The sequence below is a fragment of the Piliocolobus tephrosceles genome, chromosome 21, assembly GCF_002776525.5.
Source record: "Piliocolobus tephrosceles isolate RC106 chromosome 21, ASM277652v3, whole genome shotgun sequence".
Lineage (NCBI taxonomy): Eukaryota > Metazoa > Chordata > Mammalia > Primates > Cercopithecidae > Piliocolobus > Piliocolobus tephrosceles.
The window spans coordinates 50,730,828-50,757,001 of record NC_045454.1 but is presented as its reverse complement, the minus strand read 5'-3'; the positions used below and the strand labels follow the sequence as shown (position 1 = coordinate 50,757,001).

The 26,174-nt window shown below is 62.0% G+C and overlaps 1 protein-coding gene across 2 annotated transcripts; it reads right to left on the bottom strand.

Moving 5' to 3' along the window:
* Window positions 1-496: 496 nt before the first annotated feature.
* On the bottom strand, window positions 497-14,756 carry MKNK2 (MAPK interacting serine/threonine kinase 2). 2 transcript variants are annotated; one of them, XR_002724736.2, is made up of 15 exons: window positions 14,597-14,756; window positions 14,302-14,448; window positions 10,126-10,213; window positions 9,889-9,990; window positions 9,708-9,805; window positions 6,409-6,488; window positions 6,030-6,103; window positions 5,675-5,779; window positions 5,517-5,572; window positions 5,322-5,417; window positions 4,741-4,935; window positions 4,352-4,407; window positions 4,074-4,238; window positions 3,173-3,216; window positions 497-2,878 (listed from the first exon to the last, which is right to left on the bottom strand). XR_002724736.2 is itself a non-coding variant. In XM_023183594.2 (14 exons), the coding sequence occupies exons 2-14, from the start codon at window positions 14,350-14,352 to the stop codon at window positions 2,635-2,637; spliced, it is 1,398 nt and encodes a 465-aa protein (XP_023039362.2). In that variant the 5' UTR covers window positions 14,353-14,448; window positions 14,597-14,756; the 3' UTR covers window positions 497-2,634. The 2 variants fall into 2 exon arrangements, 1 of the variants encoding a protein (XP_023039362.2); XM_023183594.2 differs by lacking the exon at window positions 4,352-4,407.
* Window positions 14,757-26,174: the final 11,418 nt, after the last annotated feature.

Here is a 26,174-nt window from a genome sequence, read left to right as displayed (position 1 = left end):
GCTTTTTTTTTTTTTTTTTTTTTTGAGAGATGTACTTTCGCTCTGTCGCCCAGGCTGGAGTGCAGTGGCGCGATCTTGGCTCACTGCAACCTCCGCCTTCCAGGTTCAAGCGATTCTCCTGCCTCAGTCTCCTGAGTAGCTGGGATTACAGGTGTGCACCATCATGCCCGGCTAATTTTTGTATTTTTAGTAGGGATGGGGTTTCACCCTGTTGATTAGGCTGGTCTAGAACTGCTGACCTCGTGATCTACCCGCCTCTGCCTCCCAAAGTGCTGGGTAATTACAGGCATGGGCCACCGCGCCCAGCCGAGCTCAGCTTTTGGCCGCTGTCTTCCCAGCGGTGCATCCAGGCATCCTGGGGCAGAGACAGACCCCACAGTAGCGCACCACCTCAAAACTCCTGACTCAGCACCATGGGCAACAACGTGGTTTTGGAACAATAGGTTGGGGACAGCTCCTTATGCAGTGACAGAAAACTTAAACTCCGGCACACACAGCAGGTTTTTTGACTTTTATTAAATCTTTACAAAACAGAATACAAAATTCCGGCATTGACAGTTGGTGTAAAGGAAAACTGCTGAGCTCCGTCAGTTCACCTGGTACAATGGAATTAAAGTGCTTGGATGTTTTTCCCCCACTTAAAAAAAACTTTTGAGGTTTTTTTTTTTTTTTTTTTTTTGTCTTTTAAAAACATCGTAACATTAACACATGGCGGTTCACCGTCCCCCAGCGCTGGGAGCTGGCCTGGGGCCCAGGGTTCTCCAGGATCTTCACTCGTTCACAGTAATGGTTCTGACCAGTCCTCCAGGTCGCACATGGATGCGACAGGCGTGGGGAGGGAGGAGGAAGCGACTGTCCCACCTTCGGGGGGGGGGGGGGAAAAAAAAGCTGCTAGCAGCTCAGACGCAATGGCTGTGGGCGCCTGCAGCGGGCGGGGGTCTGTTTGTTTGTTCTTTTATACAAAAAGGCAGAGAATCCCCCGTTACAAAACATAGAATCACTGACGGGCGAGACATGAAGGGGAAGGGGGGTGGGCGGCCTGCCCCACCCCCCAGGGGTCTTTGGAAGGGGCAGTCCACAGATATGGGCAGTGGGGACCAGGGAGGGCAGAGCACCCCCACGGCCACCGGACTGTGACCATCGTACGAGATTCGGGAGGGGCAGCAGGGCCAGGCAGACAGTCTCCGAGGCCCCCACCCCCAGACCCCCCGACATTCAAGTATTCTTCAAGAACAGGGAAGCAAAGTCAACCGATGTTTTTTTTTTCCTTAAAAAAAAACAACTAAAAAACTAAACACAAGGAATCCCGACCACGGATTTAGAAGCCAGAGGGGGCTGCCCCAGGCGTGGAGTTTGGGGACTGGGCTGGGAAGGGCGGGTGGTGACCCTAGCTGCCCCCGCAGCACAGCCCCGCACACTTCTAAAGTGGAACCCTGTATTGCATAGAACGTCCCCCCCCGCAGGCAGGGGCAGCAGGCTCCGCAGCCCCCAGGGGTTGGAGCGTGGAGGGTGGGGGGACTGAGCAAGCCCCTCCATTCCTGGGTGCCCGAAGGGAGGCCAAGGCCCCGGCCATTTTCCTGAAGGTGGCAGACCAAAAACGCTGCCCTGGGGGTGGGGATTCGGCCAGACCCTGGGGTCTGGGCCCTGCTCTAAGGACAAGGACGGAGCTGACAGAGCTTCCAGGTCAGGCCCGAGGGGCGGCACGAGGCAGGACGTGGCCACGGTCAGACTGAGCCCTGAGAAGGGGCACTTGCATGCCCCAAGGGGGTGTCTTCAGGACCCCCCACATTGGCTGACAGTGCCCGTCCAGTCCCTCTGCCTGCTGCAGTGGAAACAGCTTCAGGCCGGGCGGGGGTCCTGCTGTCTCAGGCCCTGGAGCGGTGGAGAGGGGCAGCGGCGAGCCCCTGGGGTCAGCTGCAGTTTAAGGTCAAGGTTGGAGGCCGAATCTGGCCACCAGGAGTCCTGGACAGACAGGCCTTGCAGGAAGCCCCGATTGTCAACTATCATGGGGACAAGGCAGGCGTGGGTGAAGGGCTGGGGGATCCCATGGGGTGGGTGGCTGGGCTGCCCTCCACCTGCCTGCCTGGCCCCTCTGGAGACAGGCAGGTCCTCCCCTCCCCAACCAAGCCACCAGGGGTGCTGTCAGGGTGAGGGGCAGAGGGACGAGCCTGTCCCTGAAATACTGCGGCTGGGAGGTAACACGGGCAGGGCCCTGTGCCCCTCCCCAGCTCTGGAAGATGGCGAACGATGTGGGTCTGCTCTCCTGAGTCACTGCAAGCCACGTGGGCAGATGGCGGGCAGTACAGGTGACCTGGGGGCTTCACAGTACAGGTGAGCAGGGCTGGGGGCCGGGGAGGGGACAAGCCCAGCCACGTACCCTCTGCTCACCTCCCCGGGTGTCTGCATTGCTTTTAACCGTCCGAAGGAAAAAATGAGGGGGAGGGGTGGAAACAGGAAAGAAAAACCCAAAAGCAAAAACCTTCTATAAAACGCCCCCCCCCTCAGCTGAGCTTAGTGCCTGGGAATCCAGCCAGAGGAGGGGCAGCCCGCAGGACACTGGCTGGCGATAGCTTAAAAAACCTTTAGATTTGATTGGGGGATGGGCGACCTATGTACAAAGGGGAGACGGGAGGGTCAGGCACGGTCTCCCACCAGGACCACAGGGGCCGAGGACAGGCTGGCCCTTTGCCGCCGCTGCGCCAGCTTGGACTGGGAGGGTGGAGACAGCTGCAGGCAGCGTGAGGTAGCTCGGACCAGGACGGGCTGGCCCTGCCCCGCCGCCTCCTCCTCAGCCAGGTCCTCGTCGTGCTGGGCCAGCTGCCGGTTCATGGCGATGGCCTCGGCCGCGAAGGACGTGAGGTCTTTGGCACAGCTGTTCCTGGGAAATGGGGTGGGGGTAGGTGGTCACCAAGGAGGCGCCCCTGAGGGGACCGCTGGGGTCTGTGCAAGGGTCTGGGGGAAGGGGCTTCATGCCCCCTCCCAGCCCCGACCCTGGGGCTCCTCTGCGTGCCAGGGCCCCACCGGGATCTCCACGGAGTTCCCAGGCTTGCCTGCAGCCCCCAGGCTTGCCTGCAGCCCCCACCCCAAAGCAGCTCTCCGGGCCTTTCCCAAGTCTGAACCTGGAAACCCTGCCCCCTGGACTTGGGGTCCCAAGCACCCCTGCAGGCCTCACCTCTGCAGGACCATCGGAGTGGGCAAGGTGTTCTCCGGGGCGCACTGCAACGAGAGCGGGCAGGGGCAGGGCTGGAGAGCAGCTGGGGCCGCCTGGGGTGCCAGGAGGGGTGTCTGGCCAAGGGATGCCATCCCTATCCCATCACCAGGACCCCACCGGAGACCAGAAGTGCACCCGGGTGCCCCAGGAGCCAAGTCCCTGCCCCGAGGTCTCTATGGCGAGGCTCCATGTCCACCTGCCCAGGGAACCCGAGGCTGGGCCAGGCTGAGGCCTGGTGTTGCAAGACCCCGTGAGGGTGGAGAGCAGAGCCCCAGGCCCTACCTCTCCCGGCTGTTCCCATCCCAAACCCACCTCCGCCCCCCTCTTAACCCACGGGTCTCTGGATGCTTCTGGAAGGAGTTTGGAGGCCCCCAGCCCCTTGCCTGGGGACAGAGAGTGACCCCAGCTTCTATTTTTAGTAAATCCCCACTCCCTGGGGTGGCAGCTCGGCTCAGATGACCTCTGGCAGGAAAAACACCCGACTCTGCCTGGATCAGAGGCCACACAGGGAAGGGTGGGGGGCAGAGCCTGGGCCTGAAACTGACGACAGGCTGGGGTCTCTGTGAGCTGGACTCGCTGCCCGCTTCACTCCAGCTTGCTGCGGAATGTAGGTCCCCACCACCCTCCAGGAAGGTTCTCTGAGTAGCTGCTCCTGGGAGCTGCCGGCCTGGCCAGCGTGCATGGCCCATACGTGGGTGGCGGGGATTTCAGCCACAACCCTCATCCCAGGGCACAGCCTGCGCTCTCAGACCTCAATGCATCTCAGAGTCCCAGGCTACACCCTCGCGGCTTCCCGTGCTTGCTCTGAGGCCACCCTGCAGCCTCCCATACCCTCCCTGGCGCCCCTGGGGCTGGCACTCACCCCCTGAACCCAGGGGTGCTGCAGGACCTGGGCGGCGCTCAGTCTCTGCTTGGCGTCGCGAACGAGGAGCTTGGAGATGAGGTCTTTGGCAGCGCAGGAGATGTGGGCCCAGTCCTTGTCAGGGAACTCATACTTGCCCTCCTGGATGCTCTCAAACAGCATGTTCTGGGGACACAGGACACAGGGGAGCTTAGATCTGCCCAAGGACCTGGATACTGTGCACTGACATGTGGCTCCATCAGGACCCCAACCACCACGAGGCCCTTGACCATGCACACCTGGGGTGGAGGGGGCTGGGAGCCGGACCCGTAGAGTCGGCTCTACCCAACTGGAGCTGGAGTTACAAAAAGGCAGCTCTGGAGGACCTGGTTCCAAGGGCCACAGGCCACAGATGCTGAGCCTTAAGCAGCGGGCAGGCAGTCTGAGCCTGATCCCCCCAAACCGGACACCTCACTCCGCCTCTCAGCTCTCTGAACCCTGTCTGCGTTTTCCCTTGGGCAGGCAAACCTGAAAAGCCTTCGAGAAACTGGAGGACAGGGCGGCACTGCCCTGTGGATGGTATCAGGGGGTAGGGCATACAGGGCAGGTCCCCTGGGGTTAGGGGGTGCACAGGGCAGGTCCGGGGGAAGAGGGTGCCCAGGAGAGGAGGGTGCGCGTGCCGCCGCACCTGGCAGGCAGGGCAGGCCTCGCCGCGGTCCCAGCCGCAGTCGCTGCCACAGCGACCCACGAAGGGCGGGTAGCCGCTGAGCAAGATGTACAAGATGACGCCCAGGCTCCACAGGTCGCAGCGCTTGTCGTAGATGCTGGCCTCCTCGCTGAAGGCCTCCACCACCTCCGGGGCCATGTACTCCGCCGAGCCGCACTGCGGGCGGGGGACAGGCGCGTCAGCCGGGGCTTCCCGGCATCACGTGGGAACCGAGCCCGGGTAACTGCGGGTCACCTGCGCCAGCCGGCTCCGACCCCGCCCCACCCCACCAATCAGCTGCGGCCGGGAACGCGCCCCGCCCAATCAGCAGGTGCAGAGCTCGCCCCACCCCCGCCGCGGCCCCGCCCTACCCGTCCAAACACCGGCGGGCGGGGGCACCTCCTCCAGGCCCCGCCGCGTCATCCCGCCCAACCAATCAGCGGCTGTTGCTAAGCGGAAACCCGAGCTCCGCGGCCTGGAACTGCGGAGCGGCCCAGGCTCCGCGAGGTTATGCAACCGTAGAGCAGGCAGCCGAGCCCCCAGGCCTGCCCGCGGGCCCTCACCGGGGTGAGCAGCTCCGGGGTGGAGATAGGGGAGCAGTCCCCGTTGAGTTTGATGCCGCTGCCCAGGTCGAAATCACAGATCTTCACGGGGGAGACCTGGGAGGGGCCAAGAGGGCCGTGAGCCTGGGGTCCCACGCGGCCACCCCTCCTGCGGGGCCACCCTGCCGCGGGGCCCCCCTGCCGCGGCCGGCCTACCTGATTGGGGTGCTCACACAGGATGTTTTCCGGCTTTAGGTCCCTGTGCGCGATGCCTGGGGGAGAAGCCACAGAACCACGAGGGGGTGAGGGGCTGGGGGTCTTCCAGGAGTCCTTGCAGGCGGCCCTAGGGGACTCAGGGCGGGCTCACCACCCACCTTTGTTGTGCAGAAAGTCCAAGGCACTGGCCACGTCCTGCACCACCACGCTGGCCTCCAGCTCGTTGAAGTGCCGGCGCTTGTGGATGTGGCTCAGGATGGAGCCTGGGCAGGGCGGGGCAGGACAGGGGGAACACACAGGTCACCTCAGAGTCCCCACAAGGCCCGCACCCACCTCCACTTTGGAGGGGACGCCCCCACACCGGCTTCCTCTGGCCCAAAGGCCTTACCCCTGAGCCACCATGTGGGCAGGACACTCAAACCCCACAAGCCCCCTCCTGCAGGTGGCACTAGGCGCCCATCCCATAATACCTCCCAGCTCCCTCCCTCCCCACAGCCTGGAGCCCGCAGGTACCTCCCCGCATCTTCTCAAACACCAGGTAGAAGCGGTCCTCCTCCTCAAAGAACTCAATCAGCTCTAGAACGTTCCTGGGGTGGGGTGGGGGGCAGGACAGGAGCTGAGGCTTCCTGAGGTCCCTGGGTACCTGCTGCTCAGCCTAGGAGGGGCCCACCCTCCTGGTGCTGGCCCGTCCACTGGAGGCTGGGACTTGGGCAATAGGCCCGCTTCACGCTGCCTGCCTGGGGCTGCCAGCCAGCCTTCTTCAGGGAGGGGAACGCAGGGCCTGGGAAACTGGGTGCCCTACAGATGCTTGCTGGGGGTGACGTGGTGCTCAGGCCCTTCATTTGCTGGAAGACGGCTCAGGCCAGTGCTGTGGCAAGGGTGGCTCACCTACCTGTGTCCCTGGCATTGGTAGAGCATCTCCACCTCCCGGAAAACCCTGCTCCGAATGTGGCCCGGCTGCTTCTCAATGATCTGAAACAGGCAAGAGGACACAGCACCTGGGTTGGCGGGATGCTCACAGCTGAGAAGGGGCCAGAAGCTCCACTGCCACGGCTGGAATTCACCACACTTATACCCTGCAACTCTAGAAAGCACGGCTCACGCCTGTCATCCCAGCACTTTGGGCGGTTGAGGCAGGAGGATCGCTTGAGCCCAGGAGTTTTAAGACCAGCCTGGGCAACACAGCCAGACCCCATCCCTCCAAAATGTTTTTGTTGTTGTTGGTGGTGGTGGTGTTTTTTTTTTTGAGATGGAGTTTCGCTCTTGTTGCCCAGGCCGGAGTGCAATGGCGCAATCTCGGCTCAACACAACCTCCACCTCCCAGGTTCAAGCGATTCTCCTGCCTCAGCCTCCTGAGTAGCTGGGACTACAGGCGCCTGCAACCACGCCCAGCTAATTGTTTTGTATTTTTAGGAGAGACGGGGGGTTTCACCAAGTTGGCCAGGCTGGTCTTGAACTCCTGACTTACAGGTGATTCACCTGCCTTAGCCTCCAAAAGTGCTGGGATTACAGGTGTGAGCCACCGCGCCTAGCCCCAAAATGTTTTTTAAGTTAGCAGTGAGCTATGATGGTGCCACTGCACTCCAGCCTGGGTGACAGAGGAAGACCCTGTCTCTAAATTAAAAAAAAAAGAGAGAGAATGCTGGGCTCACCTATGGGGGCCTGGAATTTACTGCAAGTCAAGGATAAGAAAGAAAGAGGAAAAAAAAAAAAAAAGGTCAGGTGCAGTGGCTCACGCCTGTAATCCCAGCAGTTTCAGAGGCTGAGACGGGTGGATCATGAGGTCTGGAGATTGAGACCATCCTGGCCAATATGATGAAACCCCGTCTCTACTAAAAATACAAAAATTAGCTGGGTGTGGTGGCGGGCACCTGTAATCCCAACTACTTGTGAGGCTGAGGCAGGAGAATCACTTGAACCTGGGAGGTGGAGGTTGCAGTGAGCTGAGATCATGCCATTGTACTCCAGCCGGGGTGACAGAGCAAGACTCTGTCTGAAAAAAAAAAAAAAGCCAGTGGGGGCTGCTCTCCACCTGTGACCCTGACAGCCCTCAGAGACATACTTGGGACTTGGGACTTCTGCAAAATACCCCCACAGGACGTCAGGGTGCCCTGCCCTGGGTGGCCACCCTTCCTGACCCCGAGACAGTCAGCTGTAGTCCTCTGTCCCCACGAGGCGGATCCCTGGTGACCCATAGAACTAGGGAGGCCTCAGGACACCTGGCTGCCAGCCCACCAGGCCCCACCTCACATGTGGCCACAGCACCAAGTCCTGCTCCCCGGCTCCGAGCCAGCCTGGGCAGACACTTGCCCATCGCCTCAGCCAGTATCTGTTTGGGGCCCGCCCTGGTTGGCTGCCCCAGCCACTGGTGGATCCAGCCTCCCTGAGCCCCAGAGCCTCAGGAAGCCACCGCACTGTCCCCAGCAGCTCCAGGTGCTCCCCACGACCTTCACTCACAGAGTGTCTGTGGCTCCCGACCTGGCACCTGCTGGGACCCTCTTCCCAGGCTGGATACACTAGCCCCTCTCACTGGGCGGGTGGCTGGCTGCCTGAGCACTCTGCCCAGGGTTCCCTGCCCACTGCGATGGCCTGGTGGCAGTGGGGATGTGGCATTCCACCCTGGAGTCCCTGGCTCCTGTCTCTGCAGTCCTGTGTCTATACTGAGAAACAAAGCTGCCCCAGCGAGGGGCAAGAGAACAACTGGATGCCAGGGTGTCCTGAAATACCACCGCCCAGGCCACTGCCGAAAGCTGAGCCCAGCGGGCACTGCAGATGGTTCTGGATAAAACAACCTCGTCCTGTCCCTGGGGTGGCCGGCTAGAACGCTGCTTCAGGGAGGGGCACAGCCCCTCCTGGCATGGAAGGGGCCTATTCTGAGGTCCCAGCTTAGGGGCTCGGCATCCAGCCAGCAGCCTCATGGCACCAGGGGACCCCCAGGCGGCTTCCGGCAGCATGACTCCCGCTGAGGGCACAAGGCCCACACCCCAGTCCCCGTAGAATGAAACGCTCCTCAGACCCACAGGTCCCAGCGATTCGCCTCTCTGACTTGCCCAGGACACCTCCTCCTCCCCGCCACCTGGCCGGACCAACTACCGGACATCAGTGGCCAATACCTCCAGCAGGAAGTCCCCCAGGCTCTCCAGATCCCAGCACTGACCACACCAGGTCAAGGTGGCAAGATGACCAGGGAGGTGGCTCTGAGACACCAATTAGGAACCCCCAGAGGCCACACAGCATGAGTCAGGCTGCCTAACCCCCAATCCTCAGTGTCCCTATCTGTCAAACAATAGGAAGCAAGGATGCCTGTGGGGCCGCCAGGAGAGGACTGTGCTCAGAGGGACGCCTGCTGTGCAGAAGTGTTCCGGAGGGGCCTCGTGCTCCTGCACCATCGTCTTGGCCTGCCTGGGGGCTCCCAGGAGGCCGGGACTGTACTGCGTCTGTCCCTGCCTGCTGCCACTGTGGTCCCAGCACCTGGCCAGTAACCTCCCCAGGTTGGCCACCCCCTTCTTCCTCCGCCTCCTCCTCCTCCTCAGAGGAAAGCTCTGGCCTGGCCGTCCACCAGGCCCCACAGGCTCCTGGCCAGCCCTGCTCGCCAGGGCACACCTGGCCCTCTTTCCCAGGCAGCCAGCCCTCCCGGGACCCCACCCAGCCTGGGAGCCGCATGCCAGGTCACGAGGGAAGCCTGGAAGGTTTCTTGGAATACAAGATCCAACCGGCCCGCAAGGTCATAGGGTGACAACCAGGGCCTCAACAGGGCTCCTGCTCCCAGCCCTTCGGTCACACCCTGGGTCTGGCAGCCGCCTGGGGCTAGGGTGACACGGGGCTCTCACGGGCCTGCACTGAGGTTCTCCAAACGCAGAGCCCCTCTGGGCCCTGGGATATGACATTGCATTTTGATCCTTGAAACCAAACTGTCATGTACCCTCGGGGATGGCTCAGAGGCAGGGACTGCCCAGGGGACCCAGTGGGCACAGTGCCTCTGACTGAAGGCCCCACTCTGGTGGCCACTCTGGTACCAGACGGGGCCACTCCCGCCGCTGTCATTCCCGACTGGACTCAGGGCCCGGTGGCCGTTTTTAGACACTGGTCTTCCTGGCTGTAGGACGGGGAGCCGGAATGGCACACACAGTTTCCACCTCCCCCCACTCATCCCAAGGCGCTGGGCTCCCCAGGGCGCGGCCGCGGGCCCACCTTGACGGCGTACTCCGGGCTGGTGATCAGGTTGATGCAGGTCTGCACTCTGGCGTGAGCGCCCTCCCCCAGCACATCCTCCTGCAGCTGGTAGACGTCTGCCGGGCAGCGAGGCGGGCGTGAGAGGGACCCCGGCTCTCCCCCACTCCCGGCTCCCCCAGTGCCCGCCATCCCTGCTCACCTTCAAACCTGCCTGAGAAGCTGTCAGTGGCCCGGCCGCGCTTTTTCTTCTTGCTCCTCTTCTTGGCGTCCGGGATGTCGATGGGCTGGCTGGTGGGCATGTCTGTTCCAGGAGGCACGCCCAGGGGGCTCAGGACATGGCCCTGGCCGGCCGGCCCCCACCCCCCTGCAGGGGCTGGCCACTGCCATGGCGGCGACAGCGGCTGCCCCGTGCCCTCCTCCCCCTCAGGCCCCTCACCAGGGCGGGCTGAGCACTGCAGGCCAAAGTCAGAGTCTCCGTGGTGAGGCTGGTCTAGAGAGAAGGCCAGCTCGAAGGGGTTCTGCCCCTGCAGGGGAGAGGAGAGGAAAGGCACTCAGGCCCCATCCCTCCCCACGCAGCAGGGAGACCTATCCTGCCCCAGTGCCACAGCGTCCAGGCTGACAAGCCCTGTGCTGAGCATTATGAAAAAATCAACTCGGTCTCCGCTCACATGACACCAGGATCAACTCCCGATCGGGCGGGCAGCATAAACCAGGGGAGCCCCAGCTCCTGGGATTCACCTCCTCGCTGCTCCACACTCGGTGTGTGTGTGGATTTCTTTTTTTTGTAATTTATGTTTTGTAGAGATAAAGTCTTGTTATGTTGCCCAGGCTGGTCTTAAACCCCTGGCCTCAAGCGATCCTCCTGCCTCGGTCTCCCAGAGTGCTGGGATCGCAGGCGTGGGCCACATGTGGAAGGTGTGCGGCCTCCTAGCACCTCAGCAAGGAAAGATCAGGAGACGCAGAGTCTCCTGGGGGGGGTCTATGGAATTTGCCAACCCAGAGGGTGATTCTGTCCCCCAGGAGACACTGGGCCATGTCTGGGGACATCTGTGGTTGTGACTGATTGGGGGAGCTCCTGGTATACAGTGGGTGGAGGCCAGGGACACTGCTCAGCACCCTGCAGTGCCCAGGATGGCCCCACCCCAGATGGGCCCCAACCTCCACGGGGCCGCGGGGACATGGGGCAGTGGGGAAGATCTCCTCCCACCCACAGAGCCCTGGGGGCCTCTGGGAAAGGGGTGCATTGCGGGGAGAGGACAGACACAAGCAGATGGCTCTTGGGAACCCTGCCTCTGATGCCAGGGTTGAGTCACTGTGGGGCCCAAGCCATGTCTTGCACCTCCGTCTGCTTGTCCACAGAATGGGGATGGCTGACCTCTGGGGCGGGTCGTGCGGATCAAAGGCGGCGGGGCAGAGGGAGGGAGGTGAGTCACTGGGCGGGCTGCCAGCCTGGTGGCTGTGCCTGCTTTCCCACGGCCTCCTGGACCATCTCAGGGAAGCTCAGTCCTCCCTGGGCCTCAGTTTCCCCCATGTAAAATGGCACACCACCACTTCTCCTTCTCCTAAGCTGTTCCCCTCCGTTTTGCTCAGTGCCTGGGGCTGGCAGGGTGAGAATTCAGTGCCTGGTGCCCTGGGGCCTGCTGAAGGTGGGGGCTCTGCCTCCATCACTCCTGCCTTCTGCCCCACCCAAGCCTGGGCACCTGCCCTCCTCTGCCTGTGTCCCGTGGCTGCCCGGCACACCTTCCCTCTGCAGCTCTGTGCGTCGGAGCCCGCCCTCACCCACCACAGGCTCATCTGCTTCCAGTCCCCCAACCCCGCAGCTACCAGTTACTAAGTCAGTACACACAGTGCTGTACCGGTGTTGGGGGCTCACGGGAGAGGCACCCACAGGCACAAGTGTGCCAGGCCCTGCCCAGACCACATCCTGCACTCCCATCTCAGTGCCAGACACTCCTGGAGGGAGCCCTGGTGGGCCCCGGTACCCAGCTAAGGAACCCGCCTTGGACCCTGGCGGCCAGGCTTCAAATCCAGGCCTGCTGTTCTGGGCAGGCTGGGGCTGGGTCAAGAAACAACACAGCCCCAGGAACGTGGGAGCAAGACCCTGACCAGGGGGCAAGGAACAGTGCAGGTTAGGGGAGACTTTGCCCCGGTGGAAGATGGTTGGAACATATCACGTTTCCACAGAGCAAATGGCCCAGCATGGGGACTTGTGGCCCTTTACAAGGGGCCAGGCCTTTGAAGCTGGGGAACTGAGGCCCGGTCAGGTTCCTTGTACTACTGAGCTCTCACTCAGCCTCACCTGTCCAGGTGAACCAGGCGGGAGGGGCCTGCGGAGGTGGCGGGGCTCCCAGTCCCAGTGAGGATGCTGGGTGTTCTGGGCCAAGTCACTGTCCCTGTCTGGGCCCCAGACAGCCTGAGTGGGGCTCTAACAGGAGGGTGGCTCAGCAGAAGCAAGACTCCAGTGGAGCCCACGGGAGACCCGAGGCCAGCAGATGGGTGGAGGCCAGAGGGCAGAGTTTGGGAGGGGCCGAGAGCCAAGCTGCCCTCCTGCCTCCCCACCCACCCTGGCTTGGGCAGATAGCTGCCAGGAGGCCGCTGGGGGAGGAGGGAAGGAAGGGGGGCTCCAACGAGCCCCCATGGGGAGTCAGCGTTCCCACAAGGCTCCTGGCTGGAGGCCCCTGGTGGCCCCGGGGCAGCCACCACAAGGCCGGTGACCAGGGTCTAAGGCCAGACTGGCGCCCACCTGCTGTCTGACCTTGGCCTAGTGACCTCGCCCTGAGGTCTGTCACAGGTGAGACAGGAGGCAGCTGCCCCCAACTTGTGGGAGCTCACAAGAGTGAAAGGACCTGAGGGGCCACAGAGCCCAGCGTGAGCCCCTGGCCTTGTCTGGCCACCGCTCCCCCGTGCCAGCCACAGCCTGCAACTCAGCAAAGCTACAGATGGACAGCCCGAGCCACCACGGCGGAGGGGTACCATGAGACTCCACCATGAGATTCCACGGCCTCCTCGCCCGTGTACATGGGAACCCCAGGCACACACGCCTGCCGTCTTGGAACCTCACTTTCCCGTCTGTAAACGGAAAGAACCCAAGGCGCCTGCAGACGTGCCTTCCTGCTGGGCTGCTGCCTGCTGGAGGCACGGAGGGTATTTCAGGAGACGTGGCCCCAATCCAGGGAGCAGGCGTGAGTGGTGGGGGCTGTGGGGGGAGATTCCTAGAGCAACCGGTCCCGGCCACCTGGAGGAACACCTCCCAGCCGGGACTGCCTGCCAGGCCCTCCTCCACCAAGATGCCCACCTTCCCAGCTCCCAACCGGGCTGCCCTGGCCATGCAGAGGCCGGCCCACAGTCCCGGGCAGTGTGGGCGGTCCTGGCCCCACTGTTCTAGGTCTGGCTGCGGGACTCGAGTCAGCAGGCCTTGGCAGGAGGCGGCTGGAACCATCTAGAAAGTTCAAGTGTGCTTTGGCTGCCTGGCTGGCCCCATGCACTGACCCTGTATCAGCTCACGCCTGGCCCCAGGAGGGAAAAGAGCACTACACTGTCAGGTCCTCCTCTTTCCCGCCCAGCCCGACACTCTGATGGTGCCAGGCCTGCTGCCTTAGGGGAAAACTGGGCATGGGTGGCAGGGGTGAGTGGTGCCCTGGGGTGCTGGCTGCACAGACCTGGGAATTCTTCCCAGAGTTTCCCCTTGCTCCTCCCACCCTGGAGCAGCGTGTGTGTACACACAAGACACAGACACACATACACACACACACTAGCACTCTTTCTCTCCCCCTCTCCAGTCCTGCCTTCCCTACCGGGCAACAGGTCCTGCCCAAGGAAGCCCAGTGAAGCGATTACATAACCCCGGCCTTCGGGGTGGGGCGGGCTGGCTGACATCACTGCGTCCCCTGGGCCAGGTCCTGCGGGGCCCTTGCCCAGCACCTGCCCTCCCCTTCCCCCCCAGATTTGCTCATCTGAAACCAGCACTCAACAGCAGTCACCGCCCGGGCTGCGCAGAAACTTCCCGCTCCGACAGGAAACAGCACTTGGGCCTGGGGTGTCTGCGAAGTGCAGGGCTGAGGGGACATCCCATCCCCTCCCCCACGGCACAGGCCCCCTAGGGGTGGGTGCACCTGACCAGCCCGGTCTGGGGATTCTGAAAGGAAGTCCCCAGAAGCCACACGGAGGTGGGAATGGGGCTGTGGCCCGCTGACCTCTCCCCACCAGGGCACAACCAGTTTGAGCTTGCAGGGTACACCCACCATAAGCAACATGCAGCAACTGGAACAGGACTGCAGCCTGCTGATCCCCCAGAACATAGCCGGCAGGGACTTGCAGGGGACACATGGCCTGGCCCCCTGACGGGGAGGGGGCTCCTGCTCCCAGCCTCACTTCGGGATCCTGGAGGAAGGACCCGGTGGCCAAGACTGGGGAGAGGACTGTGGCCTGCTGACCCCTCATCCTCGCATACCGACCCCGCGTCAGCGCATGGCCGGCCCGGGCAGCCCCGGGTGTAGGGCGGGGGCCAAGCACGAGCCCGGGGAGCCGATCTTAGGGGCGGGCCGCGCGCCCCCCACGCCGGCCATTCCGGTGGTCCAGCCCGGAGCGCCCCCAAACCGACCCCGGGCCTCACCTTGAACGAACGGTGGAAACCCTGAAGTTCGGCTGGTTTCTTCTGCACCATCTTCTGTCCGGGCCCCGCCAGCGGGGGAGGGGACCGAGGGCCCGGGGGGCGGCCCGAGGGCGGGCGGCCGGACGGGGGGCGGCCGAGGAGGGGACCCTGCGGGCGGGAGCAGACAAAGGGAGGGCGGTGAGCCGAGCTCGGCCTGCCGGGAGCGCGGACCGGGCGGGGGCGGCGGGGGCTCCGCGGGGGCCGTTTCCCGCTACCGGGTCGGGGTCCCCGGGGCCGCCTTGGGGTTCTCACTCACCGGGGTCGGGCTCGGGCCAGGGCCGCAGTGCCGCCGCCGCCCCACGTCGCGCAGCCCGGACCCCGCTCCGCGGACCGCGCGGGGAACAGCGCCGCCGCCGCCAGCGCTGACCCCGCTTTTTGGGCCGCCGCCGCTGAGAGGAGCCGGGCGCGTCGCCGCCGCCGCCACCTTTATAGGCCTGGCCCCGCTCTGGCCCCGCCTCCGACGCAGGCTCCGCCCGGCCTCGCCCCCTGCGCACGACGTGGGCGGAGCCAGAAGAGGACTCTCTGGGAGCCCAGTGCGGCTGCGCGCTCCGGCAGCAGGCCGTGTCCGAAAAGGCTAGCGTACGCCTGCGCAGTACGGCGCACTGGGGTCTTGCGGAACCCAGCAGCGCCCTTGCTGCGCGGCCCGGAGCTGGCCTCTCTTTGCGACCTGAGGCTGGCGGGACTCAGGGGACCTGCGGGGCACTGGGCTGAGTCCCGCCGCCTGGCCCCACACAGGGTAACTCCCTCGGCCTGTCGACCCGGGCCTAAGATACCCTGACTCCCTTGGATCATGCCCTCGCTCTAGAACCTGCCATGGCTCCCTCTTGCAGTTCTCCGATACTGGCTCCAGTTGTCCCCCTCGTGCACCACCAGCACGCTTGGAGTCCCAGCCACTCCCTTCTAGTGCTGGGAGACCAGCCACCACCACCTTTCTTCTTCCCCTGGGCCACCCTGCCTGGGGAGCAGTGAGCTCCCTGAGTTTGCTTTGTGGTTGGCAGGAACCAGAGTAGAGGGTGGGGACCGAGGTCTGTGAAGGACTCTTCCTCTGTCCTGGAATAGCGTTTCAGGGAGAACTGGGACCTGAGACTCACTGGGAAAAAGCCCAAGGGGTGGATGGTGGCCAGGACAGGAAGTAAAACACAGTCCCGTTTTGGCTAGGGCCCCAAACCGGGCTTAGATAGAATCAGCCCGTCCTGAGCCTCCAGTCCCCCAACCCACAGCATCCTGGTTCAAAGTCCTCCCCAGGCCTCAGGCCTTGGGCACACAAGGAGTGGGGGTTCACCTGCTGTGGGTGGACTGTGGTCTCCTCTTCTGCAGGGGTTTCCAGAAGCTTCGCACAGCGCCCAACCAGGCCCTGAGCTCAGAGAGGCTGGAGTCCCACTGACCTGAAGCTGGGAGACCCTGCCTGCGAAGGCCACAGCTCTCAGGCCACAGGGGCTGGGAGGCCTGGCTGTAGCCACCCCTGGGGCGTTGTGAGGAGGCTGTGGGGAATTCCCAGCCAGAACGCAGCCCAGCGCCTGGCACTGCCCTGACTCTTGGCAATGGGGGGACAGAGAACCAGGTCCCCCGGCCCCCCTCATTGTGCGTGTGTGTGTTCACACACACACACACACACACACGTTAGCTCCAGGTGCCAGCTGGGGTGGAGCTGCTAGACCTGCTTGCCCGGACCTGGCTCACGGAGGGTGCCGACTAAATAGTGCTTGGAGGAAAGGATAAGAGTGTGTGTGTGTGTATGTGTGTGTGTGTGTATGTGTCTGTGTGTGTGTGTGTATGTGTGCGTGTGTATGTGTGCGTGTGTGTGTGTGCGCGCGCGCCCACGCTCACGTAGGGGTTGCGTGGTGCTGTGAGCCTGTTGAGGCCACTGTAACACAGAACCACAAACCGGGGAGCTTAAAACAACAGAAATGTATGCTCTCACAGTCCTAGAACCCAGAGGTCTAGAAGTGTGGGCAGAGCTTGGCTTCCTCCGAGGGCTCTAGGAGGATGCTTCCTGCCTCTCCCAGCTTCTGGGGGCTCTGGTGGTCCTCGGTTGGTGGCCACATCGCTCCAGTCTCTGCCTCTTCCTCTGTGTCTGTGTCTCCTCTTCTTATTTTACCTTTTTATTTTTTATTTTTTTTTGAGACAGAGTCTCATTCTGTCACCGAGGCTGGAGTACAGTGGCACAATCTCAGCTCACTGCAACCTTTGCCTCTTGGGTTCACGTGATTCTTCTGTCTCACCCTCCTAAGTAGCTGGGATTAGAGGCATGGGCCACCACACCCAGATAATTTTTTGTATTTTTAGTAGAGATGGGGTTTCACCATGTTGGCCAGGCTGGTCTTGAACTCCTGACCTCATGATCCACCCGCCTCGACCTCCCAAAGTGCTGGGATTACAGGCGTGAGCCACTGCGCCTGGCCTATTTTACTATTTTTTGAGACAGGATCTCACTCTTTCGGCCAGGCTGGATGGAGTGCAGGAATACATTCATAGCTCATGGCAGCCTCAACTTCCTGGGCTCAAGCGATCCTCCTGTCCCAGCCTCCTGCTGATTTTTAAACATTTTGTAGAGATGGGGTCTCACTGTGTTGCCCAAGCTGCACTAGAATTCCTGACCTCAAGGGACCTTCCCACCTTGGCCTTTCAAAGTGCTGGAATTACAGATATGAGCCACTAAGCCTGCTGTCTCCTCTTTTTATTTTCTTTTTTTTTTTTGAGATGGAGTTCCCTCTTGTTGCCCAGGCTGGAGTGCAACAGCACGATCTCGGCTCGCCGCAACCTCTGCCTCCCAGGTTCAAGCAATTCTCCTGCCTCAGCCTCCCAAGTAGCTGGGATTACAGGTACGTGTCACCACGCCCAGCTAACTTTTTTGTGTGTATTTTTAGTAGAGGTGGGGGTTTCACCCTGTTGGGCAGGCTGGTCTCGAACTCCTGACCTCAGGTGATCTGCCCGCCTCAGCCTCCCAAAGTGCTGGAATTACAGGTGTGAGCCACCGCGCCCGGCCTCCTCTTCTTCTAAGGACACCAGTCCTTGGTTTAGGGCTCACTCTGTGCGATCTCATCTTGGTTCCATCGCTGCAAAGACCCTATTTTCACATAGTTTCTCGTTCACAGGTACCAGGGTTAGGACACGGACGGGTTTGTCCAGGGTACTCAGCTCAGTCCACAGAGGAAGTGAGACCGTTGCCTGGTGTGCGGCTGTGTGTACACTGTCCCTGGTGCAGGTCTGGAGCTATGTCCATCCTTCAGTGTGGACCCACATGGGTTCAGCATTCACCCTGACTACAAGAAGCCGACCTGAACCAAGGCTCAGCCCGTGCCTGGGCTCTCTGTCCAGCCAGGCTCAGGCACCAGACAGGAAAAGCTGATCTGGGAGCCAGGCCAGAGGGGCAGGCCCGTTCTCAGCACCACAGCCAGGCCCTGCCCTGGGCCCTGTCCCCCTCCCACAGCCCCAGAAGGTGGGAGCCATCAAGAGCCTCATGCAGGCCGGGCGCGGTGGCACATGTCTGTAATCCCAGCACTTTGGGAGGCCGAGGTGGGCGAATCACAAGGTCAGGAGTTTGAGACCAGCCTGACCAACATGGTGAAACTCCGTCTCTACTAAAAATACAAAAAAATGGCCCAGTGCGGTGGCTCATGCCTGTAATCCCAGCTTTTTGGGAGGCCAAGGCGGGTGGATCACGAGGTCAGGAGATCGAGACCATCCTGGCTAACATGGTGAAACCCCGTCTCTACCAAAAAATACAAAAAACTAGCCGGGCGAGGTGGCGGGCGCCTGTAGTCCCAGCTACTCGGGAGGCTGAGGCAGGAGAATGGCGTAAACCCGGGAGGCGGAGCTTGCAGTGAGCTGAGATCCGGCCACTGCACTCCAGCCCGGGCGACAGAGCGATACTCTGTCTCAAAAATAAAAAAGCCTCACGCAGCAATCAGGAAAACGGAGGACGCTCAGACACAGGAAGACGACCCCTGGCTCTAGGGATGTTCTACCCAGGGTTCCTCCCCATCAGCCCTGTGGACACCCAAGGCTCAGTCATTCTCTGGGGTGGAGCCGTCCTAGGCACTGCAGGTGCTGAGCAGCGTCCCTGGCCTCCACCCACTCCGTGCCAGCACTTGGCCAGTCACCTGGCTTCCTCTCCTCCTCCTCCTCCTCCTATTACCCCGGGGTGGAGCCCAGAGGACACCCAGATGGCTCTCAGAGGGACACGGGGAGCCTGGTGCCCTGTGCCCTGGTCCCAGCTGATCTGTTCCGCGACAAGTCCTTCGTTTCTTTTGAGGGGGGTCTTTCAGGGTGCAGATCCTGGGACGGGCATGGCCAGGGGAACTTCCTAGGTGAAAGGGATTCTGCAGATGGAACTGAGTTAGCCACGCCCGGCTAATTTTTGTACTTTTAGTAGAGACGGGGTTTCACCATCTTGGCCAGGCTGGTCTCGAACTCCTGACCTTGTGATCCGCCCGCCTCGGCCTCCCAAAGTGCTGGGATTACAGGTAGGAGCCACTGCACCTGACTGGTTTAGAATTTTGAGACCGTGGTGTCCCCTTAGTATTGTGACAACCACAGATGTCCCCAGGCGTCGCCCAGTGTCCCCTGGGGACAGGATCTGCCTTGGGTGAGACCCCCTGGTTTAGGGGATTCCATGGAACCCCCAAGAAAGTCTGCATCCCATGATGCTCTGACCTGGTGAGGTCCCAGGAGGCTGCACAAATTGAAATCCACACCCTGAGTGGGGGGAGAGAGAAAGAGGTGAATCCCAGCAGCGGGGTTCCCCCTGGTTTATGTTGTCTGCCCCATGGGGCCTTTATCTTATGTCTGGTATGAGCAGGGAGAACACTCAATATTTTCCAAATAATCAGCAAGGGGTTTGTCAGCCTCAACAGTTTGGACGTTTGAGCGGGACTGTTCTGTGTGCTGGCGGCTGTACCAACAGGGATGGGGCGCTGGCACCCTGTCCTTCCTTTCCTCCCAACAGAGGCAGAATCCTCTCTGGTCGACCTTATCCGTAGGCCAGCCCTGGACAGGCAGCCAGGCCCAGGCTAGGGGCACGAGATGGCCAGTGGCCCCTGGAGAAGGGGAGGGTCACCCACCCGCCTGTGTGGGCCGTGCCTGGCCCTGCCCTGCTGTGAGCTGTGCCAGCCCCTGGGGGCCCTACGAGGCTGGCCACCCCTGCCAGCCTCACCCCCTGTCCCCGCCCCCACTCCCAGCTGGGGCCCTGGGAGTGAGACCCCCACCTGCCTGGGGCGGGGAAGAGCCTGCGTGGCGGCGGGAGGCAGGAAGCCTGGTCCGTGCCCCGGTGACCGTCTCCTCGGTCCGGTCCTCCCGCAGTGTGGTCTGGGCTGGGGCAGTGAGGGTGGGCACTGGCCAGCCCGGAGGTAGGTGGGTGGGACAGGCAGGGCCTGGGTCCAGGACAGCAGCTCCATGACTGCGGGGCGGGTCAGCCAGCCTGGGAGGGAGCTCAGGGGTGCCCTGGGGGAGCACCAGAGTGAGGAGGAGGGCCTGGGAGACGCTGGGCCCAGAAGGAGGACAAACAGGAAATGAGGTGTGGCTGTGGGCTGGAATCAGCATCAGCTGGAGCCGAGCTCTGGCTCCTCTCCTCCCCTTCCTCCCTCCTCCCCTCGTCGCCTTCTCTCCTTCCTCCTTCCCTCCCCTCCTCCCCTCCCCCCTCCTCTCCTCCCCTCCCCCCTCCTTTCTCCTTCTCTCCTGCTGCAGTTCAACCCCTGCCCCCCAGCACCCAGCACCTTGCCACACCGCTACCAAATCCACACCTGAAAATGCCCATGCCCCCCAGACACAAGGACAGAGACCGCCACTCCCCCCACGCACTGACGTCCCTCCCACTCTCCAGTGGGCTCCCCCTGCCGCGTTCCTGGCATGGCCACCACCCTGGACCGCACTGTCTCGCCTGGCCCTGGGGTGGCTTGGAATGGCTTCCAGGTCACCTGGGACTTGGCCAAGGTGGGTGCGGGGGGCAGCATCTCCAGCAGGTGGCTTTTTTTTTTTTTTTTTTTTTTACTTTTTGAGACGGAGTTTTGCTCTTGTCACCCAGGCTGGAGTGCAGTGGCACCATTTCGGTTCACTGAAATCTCTGCTTCCCGGGTTCAAGCGATTCTCCTGCCTCAGCCTCCCAAGTAGCTAGGACTATAGGTACACACCATCAACCTGGCTAATTTTTGTATTTTTACTAGAGATGGGGTTTCTCCATGTTGGCCAGGCTGGTCTTGAACTCCTGACCTCAGGTGATCCGCCTGCCTCAGCCTCCCAAAGTGTTGTGATTGTGGTGCGTGGGTGGTTCAGTGGTAGAATTCTCGCCTGCCAAAGTGTTGTGATTACAGGCGTGAGCCACTGCGCCTGGCCTAGCAGGTGGCTTCTTTCTCCTCACCCCCCAGGTCCCCCACCCTGGAGCCCTCACCAGGCCTAACTAGGGGTTCGGCTGTGGCTTCCTCTTCCAGGAGGTCACAGCAGGGCCCAGCCAAGCCTGTGGGGCCAAGGTGAACCTGATCTTGGCCGGGAGGGGCTGCGGCTCCTTTAAGGAGGGGTCAGGACCTGCCCTGAAGTCTGTGGGCTCACTCACCCCAAGGTAGGCCTGGTGGCTTCTGCTGGGACACCCCAGCCCCACCTCACCTCGTCACCAGCTAGCCTCATTACCTGGGACAGGTGAGCGTCGACCCCAGCCCAGAACCTGTTTTGGGTGCACTGGGAGCAGGTCAGGCCCAGGGAGGTGCTGATGGAACGGAGCCAGAACTGGCCACACAGGTGGGTGACGGACCTGAGGGTGTGGCGGGTGGGCGGACGGGCTCCGGGATCTTCACAGCTCCAGGACTCACCTGTCTCTGAGCTGGCTCTGCCCAATTTCTATCTCTGACCCCAACTTACAGCCCCCACAGACACCCAGTGTGCACCCAGCAACCCGCACTGGAGATCCCGGCTGTCTGGGCCGTGCTGGCCCCATGCCCCACTCCTATGGGAGACCCCCAGCAAGCCCAGCTTCCTTTCTGGCTGTCCCGCCACTGGTCCCACCTCCCGCGGCCTCCCGGGGCCCTGGCACAGTGGCCTGGGGCACACAGAAGGCTCAGGGATGAGCTCGAGTTCCCTGCAGGCCGGCCCCGGGGTGAACCAGACCCCTGAGCCACCTCCCGCCCTCACGGGTACTTCCTAAGGTCCCACAGCCACTGGATGGCAGGGCCTTCCCTCCAGGAGACGGACAGACTCCTGCTTACTTCCTGGGACAACAGACGCCTCCTGTGTGGAGGCCGCACCACTCACCCCACCTCGAGACTCCAGAGGGACGGGGGCCCATAGGCTCAGTCTGCCCTGCGTCCTGCAGCTCCCTAGAGGTGGCCTGTCCTGCCCCTGAGGTCATGGAGCAGGCTTGGCCGGCCTCAGCCCAAAGGTGTACGGCGCCTGCTTCCTTGGGGGCGACCTGTTTGCCTCCTGCCAGCCCTTGAGCGTCTCCTCATTTCTGTAGAGTGATTCTTTTTTTTTTTTTTCCTTTAGTTCCGCAGAATGCAAGGCGACTTTCAGCCTGTGTTGGATGTAGGGTGTCCCCAAAGCCCCACAGGAGGTGCCCAGGCAGGTCCTGACTTGCCAGCCCTGGGCCTCTTCCTCCACCCATCTCCTTTGAGCCAGGGAGGCAGGTTGGCTATACAGCCCACCCTGACCACCCCTCTTAGGGCCCGGCTGGGTGTATACAGCAAGGGATCCTATGGGGGGTTTCATTGTCTGGAGGCTTTGTGTGTGTTTGTTGTTTTTGAGACGGAGTCTCACTCTGTTGCCAGGCTGGAGTGCAGTGGCTCCATCTCGGCTCGCGGCAACCTCCGCCTCCCAGGTTCAGGTGATCCTCATGCTTCAGCCTCCTGAGGAGTTGGGACTACAGGCACGCACCACCATGCCCAGCTAATTTTTGTATTTTTAGTAGAGACGGGTTTTGCTATGTTGGTCAGGCTCATCTCGAACTCCTGAGCTCAGGCAGCCCGCCTCCACCTCCCAAAGTGCTAGGATTACAAGTGTGAGCCACCGCGCCCGGCAACGCTCAGCTAATTTTATTTTCTGAGATGGGGGTCTCAACATGTTGCCTAGGCTGGTCTTGAACTCCTGGTCTCAAAGGATTCTCCTGCCTCAGCCTCCCAAAGTGCTGGGATCACCACGCCAGGCCCAGTTATTCCCTGTTTATCTGCAATTCAAAGTTAGCTTGGTGTCCGTATTGTATCAGACAACCTTACGGTGGGGTGACAATAAAGACCTTTCCCCTACAACATAAAAAAAAAAAAACAAAAAACCTTGGTGTGGGTGGTCTGAGTGTGAGCAGATCGGGGCGTATGTCTGTGTGCCTGTGGAGGCAGGTGTCCCTGGGAGAGGCCCCAAGCCTGGGTCCTTGCAGGGTCAGCCATGGGCCCATGTGGGAGTGAAGAGGTGGGGGTAGGCTGTGCACACTTGCACACTCTTGCAAGTGCAGTGGGTGCCACGAGACCCCACCTCACAGTTCCCACCTGCCTGGCCCTCCAGGGACCAGAACCACAGCCTAAGGGGCGTCCCTTGCTATGAAGGGCCATGGGCAGGGTCATTTCGGGACCCCTGCAGGGCTGAGACCTCTGGCCATGGGGCCATGCGGCAGGAACATCTGATGCAAGTGGCCGCAAGCGTCCCTTCCTGCCGGCTGACTCACACTCACTCCACTCGGGTGGCTCAGCCGGCCTGCCTGGGGACACGGCCAGGACGCGCGCAGTGGGGGCAGGGAGCGGGCACGGCAGGTGTGGCCTGGAGTCCGGGGCTGCCCACCTGCCCCGGCTGTGGGTGTCTGGCCAGGAGCCTGAGGCAGCCACAGGGCCATCCACCCTGCTCTGACGGAGTGGTATCAGGGGCAGCGTGCATGCCCTGCCTCCCTGGGGTTCAGCTCCTGCACAGTCCCCAGGGAAGTGTGGGGCAGGGCTGGCCCAGGAGATGGCCAGAGGCCAACGCCCTGCCCCAGTGCCCGTGGACAAAGCGCTCTGCTGGTCACCTGGCGTCGTCTCCTCCTCCTATTACCTGGGGGTGGAGCCCAGAAGACACCCAGATGGCTCTCAGAGGGACACGGGGAGCCTGGTGCACAGCTGATCTGTTCCCCAACAAGGCCTTAGTTTAGTTTTGTTTTTTTGAGACAGAGCCTTGCTCTGTCACCCAGGTTGGAGTGCAGTGGCAGGATCTCAGCTCACTGGAACCTCCGCCTCCCAGGTTCAAGCAATTCTCCCGCCTCAGCTTCCCAAGTAGGTGGGATTACACCTGGCTAATTTTTGTATTTTTAGTAGAGACGGGGTTTCACCGTGTTAGCCAGAATGGTCTCGAACTCCTGACATCAGAAAATCCGCCCACCTCAGCCTTTCAAAGTGCTGAGATTACAGGGGTGAGCCACCCCGCCCGGCCACAAGGCCTTAGGTGTTTTTTAGGGGGGTGTTTCAGGGTGCACATCCTGGGAAGGATATGGCCAGGGGAACTTCCAAGGTGAAAGGCACTCTGCAGGTGGGACTGAGTTAGGATTTTGAGAGGGGACATCACCCTGGATGACTGGGGAGCCCAGTGTCCTCACAGGGTCCTCATGAGAGGGGGCAGTGGGGTGAGAGTCAGAGAGAGACTGGAAGAGGCTGCCCTTGGCTGTGAGTGGGAAGGGGCCCGAGCTGAAGGATGTGGGCGCCTCTAAACGCTGGGAAAGGCAAGAACTGGATTCTCCCGGGAGCCCCCAGGAGGGACTAGCCCTGTGCACACCTTGATGTTAGCCCAGTGAGGCCCCGTGTCAGGTTACTGACTTCCAGAACCGTGACAGAACAGACGTGGGTCGTTTCAAGCCCCTGCACGTGTGTGATTCATTGCACAGCCCCAGGAGGCTCACACAGGCGGTGCTTTCCTGAGCTCCCACTGTGCAGATGAGAATGCTGAGGCCAGGGCAGCCCCGGCCAGGCCCCGCGGACTGTCACAGGTCCTGGGAGGCGCCAGGGGCAGAGAGATGCGGCTGCGGGCGGGCGAGGCCCTGCAGCCTGGGCATGGGAACGGCGCAGGGACAGGGCCCCCTCCCCGCAGGGCTGGATTTGCTGCGTCGCCAAATGCCGGGGCTGATCGGCTGCTGGGCGTGTGACCCCGCGCCTTTGAAATCCGCGGAGCCACGGGTCGGGCCCTCCCTCCCCGTCCTCCGACCGCACCCGCGCCAGGCCCGTTCCCGGGCGTCGCCTCCTCCTCCTCCGGGCGGTCGCGGCTCTGGGCACCCCCCACACAGTGCCCCGGGGTGACGGGCGTGGCGAAGAGCACGCAGTTAGGGGTCCAGGCCGCTCGCCCTGGGAACCCCCTCCCGTGCGGCGGCCGCGCGCCTGCGCATTGGTTCCGGGGCTGGGGCCCCCTTTGCCCCGGGGGCGGGGAGCGGTTGCCGAGGCAACGCGTTTGCGTCAGCGAACCTGCCGCGGCGCCCGGGCTCTTAGGGCTAGGGAGGCGGGGCCCGGGATCTGGACCAATAGGACTCCAGACATTTCGTGTGAGGGGCGTGGCCAGAGACCGCGCTCCAACCAATGGAATTGTTGTTGTCGGGGCCGCCCTAGCAGGGCGTGCGCCTCTTCAGGGGACCGTGCGCATTACTCCACACCGCGCTCGCGACTGTGTTCTGGGTGGAGGCCTAGAGCTCAGAGTTGGGGGTCAGTGGGCCTGGCGGGGGGCAGAGGGAATGGAGGGCGCAGACTTGGAGTTGGGGGCCAGCGGGCCGGGCCCAGCCCCACGTCCTCCTCTTTTGCCCGTTTGTGTGACTCTGGGTCTGATCTGGGTCTCACGAGCTTCGGTTTCAAACTCCAGGTGCACAGAGCTGGGGAGTTGCGACAGTTGTAGGGGCGGTGCATTCACGGCCGCTGCTGCCCTGGCCTGCGCCCCTGCATTTATGCAGCGCCCACGTTGTGCACTAGGACCCCCCTGCAACGACCGGTCTCTCTGCAGGTCACAGAGGAGCCGGGGGGCTGGGGGACCCCAGAAAGTGACCAGGCCTGGATGAGCAGGACTGAGCAGCACGCCTTGGCCCTGCCCCAACACCTCTTCCTCTGTGGCCAGGAAACATTCCTTCCAAGGACGCCTACTGGAGGGGGTGGGAGGGTTGGTCCCCCAAGTCCCAGGCGCTGTGCAACTGAGTCAAAGCACTGAGGCAGGTGGTCAGGATCTGACATCCAGCAGCCACAGCCACAACCCCTCACCCCAGGCAGGCCTCACTCTCCACTGTAGCCCTGATCAGTGAATCACAAGTGAGGGGCAGGAAACGAGATTGAAGGACCCACAGTGTAGACAGCAGGGAAGGTGGCCCCAACAACCCACCCGTCTGGCACCCTCTACGTCCCAAGTCTGGAGTGTGCCAGTGGCAGCCCTCAGGGCAAGGACAGGCTGGAAGCCCGGCACCCCTGCCAGGCTGGCCTAGAAGAATGGGGGTGGCCCCTCTGGCCATGGGAAGTGGTACATTCACAGGTCCTGCGAATGACATGGGCATCTTTGGGGGCTGTTATTTAGCCGACCACAGAGTGTCTCAGGCTTCCTGGCAAGAGCCTGGACCCCATCTTCACCATGTACCGCCCTCCTGCTGGGACCTTGGGGTCTCCTGTCTGCAGCCAGCCCAGGACCCCACGAGTTCCTCATTCCTGCTTCTCTCCAGATAGACCTTTTAAAGGTCTGCATTTCTCTTTGACTTTTTTTCCCGCAATAGTTTTCTTCATTATAGAAATACACAAGCAGCCTTACTCTGTGGTCCAGGCTGCAGTGGAGAGGCACGATCTCAGTTCGCTGCAGCCTCTGCCTCCGGGTTCAAGCACTCTTGTCTTTCAGCTTCCCCAGTAGCTGCACCAATACATCCAGCTAATTTTTTTTTTGGA